The sequence below is a fragment of the Indicator indicator genome, chromosome 21, assembly GCF_027791375.1.
Source record: "Indicator indicator isolate 239-I01 chromosome 21, UM_Iind_1.1, whole genome shotgun sequence".
In the NCBI taxonomy this organism is placed as follows: Eukaryota; Metazoa; Chordata; class Aves; order Piciformes; family Indicatoridae; genus Indicator; species Indicator indicator.
In genome coordinates this window covers 15,220,701-15,230,280 of record NC_072030.1, presented here as the reverse complement: position 1 = coordinate 15,230,280, position 9,580 = coordinate 15,220,701, and the positions used below count along the sequence as shown (strand labels likewise).

The window sequence follows — 9,580 nt, the reverse complement described above, 5'->3', positions numbered from 1 at the left end:
AGCATTCCCAACTAGCTCTCATGCTTACCATGGTCATGAGTGCACACCCACAGGGGCAAAGATTTGTGACTGATCTGCACTGGAGCAGGATTTGGTTGATCCTTCTGGATTTTTGTGTAGCTAGAGAGCTGCCAGCTTGCCTTCATAAAAGATTTGAGGTCTGAGAGATGCCCTTCATTGCTGGGCAACACTTTCCTCCCTCTTCAAAGGTCTTTCAATAATGTAAAGCTTCTTTTGACCCTCTGCAGACAGGTGAATCCCACCCAGGGTACCTTGTGTTGCTACAGATCACATTAAGCATCCTCTGCAGAAAAAAAAATAGTGGAGGATTTGGGATTTATCTCCCTGTAATTTATCCTTTTTCAACCAATATTTTCAATTGCTGGTGTTGCTGTGGGTGTATTTCCCCTCACCACACATGCACTGTCCTTGCTTCCCATTTCCAGTGATTTAAGGAACTATTTCTGCCCAGCTGACACAAACAGTAAGTCTTTATAATTATTTATCTTCTTTTAAAAAAAAAGGTATTCTCAAGTTTCCCCACTCTGTTTTTCCAGAGATCACCAGATAAATAGGTCTCAGGAAAGACAGATCAGGGAAGGCAACTATAAATACTCCAGAAATGGTGAGAATATGTGGCAAGGGTGTCAAGGCTTAATGTGGTTTTATCACAAGCCATTTATCTCCTTGCTTGCTCTCACTGGAACATCTATCCATTATTGATCCTACCCAAGAAAAATGATTTCCTATTCATGACCTATTCCTCTCCATTTCCGATTCATAACCTATTGCTCCCCAGCTTTTAAATTAGTCTTTATTTTTATTGACCCAGTGCCAGGAGGAGCCTTCAGGAACCAACCCAAAGCCAAGCTGTGCCATCTGTCACCACAGGTACAGATGAACTGGACCTTATCTGAATGGCTGCAAATGTGATGCTCAGCAGGGTGTAGCTGGAAATGGAATTAATCTCTACTATGCTTAGACTCCTACAGATATTTTCAGACAGGCTTCTTGTTCAGGAGAGGAGGAGGATTTGCCCTGTCTTGGTCACACTGCCTGGTTTTCCAGTGGTGCTCATGCTGCTGTGTTTAGACTCTAGATTCATGGCATGGGATTTTAAAAGTCAGGTGCTGAAGGTCAGGAAGATCCAAGTTCCTGTGCAGAAGTCATTGTGGGAGGACACCAAGATGATTTGGGGCTACCAATGTCTTGGCCAAGTTTGGGGAATACAGCTCATCCTTGCATTTTTGGGGCCATGACTTGGCTCATGACTTGTAAAGGTGGCTTACAACTGCCACCTTCTTCCCTTCCTCCTGTCCATGCCAAAGTGCAGGGATAGTGAGATAAATGATCCTGCCCAAGGAGACTGTTGCTAGAAGAGGAATTATAGAATCATAGAATTGTTAGGGTTGGAAAGGACCTCAAGGATCATCCAGTTCCAACCCCTCTGCCATGGGCAGGGACACCTCACACCAGAGCAGGTTGCTCAGAGCCACATCCAACCTGGCTGCAAAAACCTCCAGGGATGAGGCTTCCACCACCTCCCTGGGCAACTTGTTCCAGAGTCTCACCACCCTCATGGTGAAAAACTTCTTCCTCACATCCAATCTGAATCTACCCATTTCTATTTTTGTTCCATTCCCCCTAGTCCTATCATTACCTGACACCCTAAAAATTCCCTCACCAGGACCCTGTGCACATTTTTGCAGCCTAATTTGAGCTGCTAAGGAGCAGACTTGGGCCCAGAGCCATCAAGAGGCATCCAGTGATGTACAGGAAGAGTCTGGTGATCATAGCTCATTCTCCATGGTCACCTCCACACCAGGCACCAAGTTTAGGTCTCTGCTTCTCAGAACTGTCCCTCACCCCAGAGGCTGCAGATCAAACTTCATTGTTATTTTTACTCCATTCCCCTTGTCAGTGCCAGTAAAAAGAAGCTAAATCTGAACGAGAGCATGTGGCTGGTTAGCTGTCAGCACTGCATGCCCATGGCAGGCTGAGGCTCCTATCTGCTGGGGAATGGCTGCATCTGCAAGTCATTGCTTCCCTTGGTCGCCTCTCTGGGATCTGTTTTCAGTTGCTGCTGAGACAAACTCACCAGTCAAAATACTGCCTGCTTTTCAAGTCCAAGTCAGCAACGCTTCCCGTAAGCAGTGTTTTCCATGGCATTCACACCAGTTGCTCTCTTGGTTGTCTCAAAACCTCCAAAACCAGAGTTCTGACATTAATTTTACTCTTCTATTCACTGCTGGTAATTTGTATGCTGTGCCTGTCCGGTGCAAACCAGGCAGCGCCGGTGTTGGTGGATGTGTTGTACTGAGATGAACCAACAGTTGAGCACTGCTGCTGAGCTGGGACACATGCTGGGGTATCTTTGCTAACAAAAAGGACTTCTAGGGTGCTGTGAGCTGGGGCTGTTTGAGTGCTGGTGTTGCTGCAGAAAAGTTGTTGTTTAAAGGTGCTTTTTTTGACTCATGCTCTAACTGAGTCTGTGAAAGGCTGCTTCTGTGCAGCCTCCAGTGATACTGTACCCACCCCAGTGAAACATTAAACCTTTAGCCTTTCACCTCCTTTGCCAGGAGGTAGAGCCTGGCAGCTCTCACCAAAATCCTCAGGCTCCATGGTGATGTGTTGAATCAAAAGGCGTGCCCAGAGATCTTACAGCTTCCTCTCCTTGGACTTGGCTGGAAACCTGTGAGCCCTGGCAACCACTCCAGAGCCAAGCCAGCAAATGTCTCTGTGTGTCCCTGTGCTGCTGTGTCTGTGTCAGGAATAAAGCAAACCATGTAGTGGGCCATTTGAGGAGGAGCATGATCAGGACATCCAGGGAAGCTGTTATTCCCATTTGCTTGGTGCTGGTGAGGCTGACTCAGTGCTGGGCTTCCCAGTTCAAGAGGGCAAACTGGATTTGACACTGGGGAGGTCTATGAAGAAGGTCAGAAATCTAGAATACATCATCTTTTAAAGAGATGGAGGGAACCAGGCTTGTTCAACTTAGAAATGGGAGCCTGCTACTGCCTGAAGGGCAGATCCAGAGATGCTGCAGCAAGCCTCCTTGTGGTCTTCAAGCCTCAGCTGATACCATGAGGAACAGATTGAGATATTCAGGTACTACGAAAAACTTCTTTCCCAGATATTCAAGGAGAGGGCAAGTCTCTTTTCCTGAAGATTTTCAAAGCTTGTCTAGAAAAAGCCCCAGCTGAGTTGTAATGTACAATTGGGAGGCTGGATGAGATCTTCTGGGATCTCTCCCTACCAAAAAATCCTGGAGTTCTACAGAATCATGGCACTGAGAGCTCTGCTTTCTCTCTTTTTTTTTTTTTTTTCCCTTGAAAATAAAGATAATTGTAAACCAGACTTGTAGGTTTCAACAAGCAAGAAAGCAAACAAACAACACCCCCAAGCAAGCAGACAAACAAATAAACCCCCAAGTAAACAAGTAAGTAAACAAAGGAATCTTATTTATTTAATTCCCCAGCTTGCAGTTGGCTTCATGGTTTGTGTGGATTTAATGCTTTGAATTTTTTTTTTCTATTTCTTTTTTTATTTTTTTTAATGTATTTGGCATTATCTGGTGATTTGTAGCCTGATCAGAGAGTCACATGTGACCATCTTGGGAGTGAAAATAGCTCAGCTAGAGGTGGTGATAAGAGCAACTCTAACTGCATGTTGGACTTAATGCTCCTTCCAAGGGCTATAACTTTACTTCAGTGCCAACTGCATGAGGTTCAACAAGTCAAAGTGCAAGGTCCTGCACCTAGGTTGGGCCAGCCTCAGGCACAAATCCAGGCTGGGTGCAGGAGAATAGCCCTGGGGAAAAAGACTTGGGGGTGTTGGTTGGTGAGATGCTCACCATGAGCCAGCAGTGCCCTCATGCAGCCCAGAAGGCAAACGGTGTCCTGGGCTGCATCAAGAGGAGTGTGGCCAGCAGGGCAAGAGAGGGGATTCTGCCCCTTCCCTCTGCCCTGGTGAGACCCCACTTCAAATACTGCATCCAGTTCTGGTGTCCCCAGCATAAGAACAACATAGAACTGTTGGAGTGAGTCCAGAGGAGGGTCACAAGGATGATCCAAGGGCTGGAGTACCTCTGCCATGAGGACAGGCTGAGGCAGCCGGGTTTATTCAGCCTGGAGAAGACTTCAGGGGGACCTTATAGCTGTCTTCCAATACCTGAAGGGAGCCTACAGAAAAGCTGGAGAGGGATTTTTTGTAAGGGTGTCCAGCAACAGAACAAGGGGAAATGGTTTTAAGTTGAGGGAGAGTAGGGCTACACTGGATCTTAGGAAGTTCTTCAGTATGAAGGTGGTGAGACTCTGGAATGGTTTGCCCAGAGTGGTTATGGATAGTCCCTCCCTGGAGCTGTTTAAAGCCAGATGTGATGAGGCCTTGGGCAACCAAGTCTAGGCGTCCCTGTCAGTGGTAGGGGGTTTGTAGTAGATGATCTCTGCGGTGTCTTCCAACCTAAGCCATTCTATTGAAGAAGCATGAAGACTTGGAAATAGCTGCTCAAGTTTCACTTGTAACCTCCAAAAAGAAAATCAAAGTGCTTTTCATGAAGAAACTAAACAGTAGTCTCTTCTGGGCCAGCAGTATGAAAGCAGTGAAACAGTTAAAGACTTGAAGAGGTTGTCACATGCTCTTGTTTGGGGCAATGTCCACTTACACCCCACTGGGACTCTCAACCTGGACTTTGTTGTGATGGTACCTGAAGCAGTGAGCCCACCTGAGGCAAGGCTGAAGAATGATATGTGTGGTTTGATGTGTGGTTACCTTTGATCCTGCCTGGCAAGCAAGCAAAGAGGAGACAAAAAAGGAAAAGGAAAACAAAAAAGCACAAACAAGGAAAAACGAAATCCCTGGCACACTGACTCAGCAGCTTTCACACTGTAAGCTTTGAACTGTACACACAGCTTCTGCACCTTACCTTCAGCCTGTCAGCCTGCAGTAAGTCCTTCCCTGAGCACTATGGACACGAAACCCAACTCTGCAGGTATGGAAGGAGCCTCAGGAATGAAGAGCAAGACCCTGGGGGAGAGCGACCACTTGGGAGAGGTCAAGAGGGGCCAAGTGATCCTGGTTGCCTACCTGATTACAACCCTAGACCTGACCTTTGTCTTCATGCAGCTGGGAATCATGCCTGTGAGTATGGATTGTCTTGCTTCACAGCACATCTTGCCTTCAACCCCAGGCAGTGTAGTTTTCCAGCAAAGTCAGAAGAGAGTTTCTAGCAGGAGAGTGGGAAGTGAATTCCTACCTAGCTGGCAAGCTGTGACTGTGCTCAGGGTGTGCCCAAGCAGTAAAAGCTGATTTATTATTTGTACTACAGTAGCACCTAGAGCCCTTTCCTGGCCTGATAGGTGAAGCTGGTGTAGTTTGTGTCTTCCTGCATGCAGTGGGAGAATGAGCTAACAAGCAGGCAGCAGAAATCAGAGGTTTCAGACAGAGGTGGGGGTTTCCTGATGGCATTGGAAACCAGCTATGGGTGGGAATCATTGCTTCTCACTTATTGGACTCTTCTCTCTGGCTTCATAGAATCATTTAGGTTGGAAAGGATTCTTAAGATCACCAAGTCCAACCATAGACCTAACATTGCCAAGACCACCACCAAACCATATCCCTAAGTGCCACATCTACACATCTTTTAAATACCTCCAGGGCTGGTCATTCCACCACTTCCCTGGGCAGCCTGTTTCAGGGCTTGACAATCCTTTGGGCAAGAGTGAGAAAGTCTCCCCTCAGCCTCCTCTTCTTCAGACTGAATAAACCCAGTTCCCCAAGCTGTTCCTAACAGAACTTGTGCTCTAAACTCTTCACTATCTTCATTGCTCTTCTTTGGACATGCTCCAGCACCTCAATGTCCATCTTGTAGCGAGGAGCTCAAAACTGAACACAATGCTCAAGGTGCAGCCTCACCAGTGCCAAGTACAGGAGGATGATCTCTATCCTGGTCCTACTGGTCACACTTGTTGATCCAGACCAGGATGCTGCTGGCTTCTTGGCCACCTGAGCACATGCTGGCTCATGTTGAGCTATTGAGCAACATCCTTAGGTCCCTTTCTGCTGGGCAGCTTTCCTGCTCTTGTCTGTGAGCTCCTGGATCTATGATATGCCTGTCAAACCCTGTCTCACATGAGCCCATGTCTCCTGGGAGATCTTTCCACTGGTTTTGTGCCTCCAGAAACAAACTGCTCCCTCCTTCTGAGACTAGAACAGTCTGTGGTACCCTGGGGCTGAGAGAGAGAGTTTATTTGGAGGAGATCAGTGTAGTCAATCACTAATCAATTACAAGGGGTTTGGGGACCTGGGTGCAGAGCATGTACCAAGGCAGTGGGCAGGACTGGGGCACCTCTATGCCTTCTGAGAGCTGAACTGGGCTGAGAGTTTGAAACAGCCCTTAGCAGATGACACAAACCAAACACCTGAATCAGAAATGGCTGTCCCTTGAGTGTACAATTTTTAAATAACCAACCCCAAAGGACTGTGGTTCTGCAGAGTGTGCATCTGGGGGATTTTGGAAGCCCAGGTTGTAAGTGTACCATCCAGGTTCTAAGTAAAGGCATAGTTTAGACCACATTGTGCTGGTATTGATTCAAGCTTGCTTGATTAACTAAGAGCTCCAAGACCTTGCCACAGTTGTCTCCTGGGTGGCACTTGGGCGGCTCTAGGTGCAGCACCTGGAGGCAGTAAAGCTAATTTAAATCTATTTCATCCCCCTTATCAGAGGCTAAACATGTTCAGCTGTGTTGGATTGCAAAGATAAAGAGAGCAAAATTGATGGCTCTGATCACATTAGCCTGCAGACCCTGTGGGATGGAGGCTTTTGGTGTTTGCTAAGCAAAAATATGTCTGACCCAAGGGAGATTTTGCCTGTAGTTATGAGGAACTGAAGGAAGTGCTTCTTTGGAGCTGTAGTCCTCTCCTCACAGGCATTAAGCTCTTTATTCAGAAGTATAACATCATTTCCCTGACCTGTTGGGATTTTTTTGTTGTTGGTTTATTATTTTTCCCTTTTTTTTTTAGTACTTGGCAAAGAGCCTGGGTTTGGACACAGTGGGTTTTGGCTACCTCCAGACAGTCTTTGGTGTCCTCCAGCTTGTGGGAGGTCCCATTTTTGGAAGGTAAGCAAGAACAATTCTCATGACCCTTTTTGAGAGCTGAAAAAGGCCAGACATTTTTATACTTTAATAAAAAAAAAAAAAAATTCATTTAGCTCTGGTTCATGGTCCTGTTGAAATGTTTGAAGATTTCATAAATGGTCAAGGGGAAAATAAATGCTATCATTAGCAACAGCAAAATATAGAAGCAGCTTTTGTATTAACTTAGCTGTGTTTTAATGACACACATTCAAGCATAACAATATAGTGGGAACAGACTTAAACTACCAGAGCCCCCAGAGCCTGGGTCCTAACAGCTTAATCCTGCAAAGGTTTTACAGCCATGTGTAACCTTAGAAATGTCTTGTGACTGGGGAAACTAAAAAAAAAAAAAAATAAAAAGTAGGGTATTTATTGATGTTAAGTAGAGCTGTCAGTGGAAATAGCTGAGGCTTGTGTTATTTCTATAGTTGACTCTCACTGTAGCTATCTCAGTGTGGAATACAAAGCTGAATGTGTGTGAGTCTGAGTTCATCTATTAAAATAAGAGTGGAAAAGACTCAGGTTTTCTGCTTTTCTACCCTGTGGGAAGCACATTCCTGTTCCTAATGAAATGTAAATGGCCCTGAAAAATTTGATGGTGGGGGAAGGCATTCCCCCAAAGTAGAAAACAATTAAAATAAAAATTGAAAGAGCAGTGTAATCCAGTGACAGGAGACTAAAGCGAGGCTGAGAAACCCCAGCTTTTCTTCTCAGTCCTGTTACTGCTCACCAAAGTAATCAATGGATGAGGAGCTGTTGATATCAGCTGTGAGCATGACAGGATCCTCTGGTGCATGATGTGTAGCACTTCAAGGATCTGCTCTCTAAAGGCCCTTGGACACTACCATAATATGCACTTTAAAATTGATACCAACAACATTAAACTCTCCAGCACAGCTTTTGTAAGGAAACACATCCCTAAGAACGGGGATGATGCAAAGGGCTCCATTTGGATGCTCCTCTGAATGTCTAATTCTCTTTTGGGAGCTGAGCACTTCTGAGAATCTGGTCAGCCCTTTCTCATCATGGATAAATGAGAGAAGGATGGCCCTGCAGCTCCATCCATCTAGGTGTGTCACACTTGGAATGACCTCACAGTCCCTCTTCTGACCACCTTGTACCATTTCCATACCAGGTTTGCAGATCAGTTTGGTAACCGAGCAGCCTTAATTCTCTCCTGTGCTGCTGGAACTGTCTTCTTCCTGCTCACATCCATTTCCACCAGCATCCCCCTCCTCTTCCTCTCCAGAGTGCCAGGACTGTTCATGCACGGGCTACCAGGTAAGGTCAGTCAGGGCTGAGTGGCTTTCAAATTGCTTTTGTTGCCTGATTTTTCTCTTGTGACTCGATGATCTTTGAGGTCCATTTCAACCTCCTTGATTCTATGATTCTATGTTGCTGGCAGTGGGCAGGCTCAGCAGCATGAGGGAGGGCTGGGGGAACATTTGATGGTCATCAGGGGTGAAATGAGAACTGAAGCAGCAAGTGTATTGATTATGGATAGCAAGGCTAACAGCCTGAGGTCCAATCTCCTATATGATCTTGAGCAAATTACTTGGACTTTGACTCCCAGATATGGGTGGCAATCACTTGCTAGTGGCAATGTTATCCCAAATTTCTCAGCTGCCTTCTTGCAACCAGGATATTTTATAGCAGAGCTTTTTCCCTTTCTCCCAGTCAAATGAGCATACTGGTCAAAAAACCCCACATGATTACAAAACTTACTTTCCATTGCCCCCCCCCCCGATCTGTTCTGCTTTAGCTGGCTTTTCTTAGGTGTTACTAGTAAAAACTTATAAACCCTTAGCTACTAGAAGTCCATGCAACTTGTCCAGGAGTACTCAAGCTGATAGAGTGTTTAGCCTCTTTTTGCCACTTGTGAAGAAGATTTGGAGTGGTTTGAGTGATTTTTATTTCCTATGGCTGATGGACTGAACCAATTCCACTTAGCAGTGTGTACAAACACATGCCCTGGGCTTGCAAGGATCATTTTGTAGCAGGCATGGTTTCTGTGGCCTGGAAATGTATATATCTGCTGCTCAGGCCCTGTGACAAGTCTGTTTTGAGGGATTTTTCTTTTTCCCTGCAGGTGCTCAGAAGGTTATTACAGATCTGACTGCTCCTTCCCAGCGTGCTGGTGCTTTGGGGAAGCTGGGATTTTGCTTTGGAATAGGCATCATCATCGGTTCTGCTCTGGGGGGTGTCCTCTCCACCAAATTTGGGTGAGTAGCCCACTTGTGTTGGCTTTGTTGCAAGCATTGAGAGAGCTGGTGAGGGGAATTTTGCTTCCCTCCCAGTTTTTGCTGATCTCTTAACTGCTGGTGGCAGTAGAGGATCATACCAAAACTCAGCAGTTTCCTTTCTGTGCTGCTACAAAGAGCTAGAGACCCTGCTGAAAATCTCATCTTCTATTTAAATTGATTTGAGAACAAGTTGAAATAAAA

At 45.9% G+C, this 9,580-nt stretch overlaps 1 protein-coding gene across 1 annotated transcript in view; it reads left to right on the top strand.

Annotated features, from left to right (window-relative positions):
• The first annotated feature begins 4,962 nt into the window (after positions 1 to 4,962).
• SLC22A18 (solute carrier family 22 member 18) overlaps positions 4,963 to 9,580 on the top strand; it is a 65,506-nt gene continuing 60,888 nt past the window's right edge. Inside the window, exons 1-4 of the mRNA XM_054390527.1 lie at positions 4,963 to 5,139; positions 7,021 to 7,118; positions 8,272 to 8,417; positions 9,226 to 9,358. Of these exons, the coding sequence (XP_054246502.1) occupies positions 4,966 to 5,139; positions 7,021 to 7,118; positions 8,272 to 8,417; positions 9,226 to 9,358 (551 nt within the window). The 5' untranslated portion in view covers positions 4,963 to 4,965. The remainder of the gene's footprint in view (positions 5,140 to 7,020; positions 7,119 to 8,271; positions 8,418 to 9,225; positions 9,359 to 9,580) is intronic.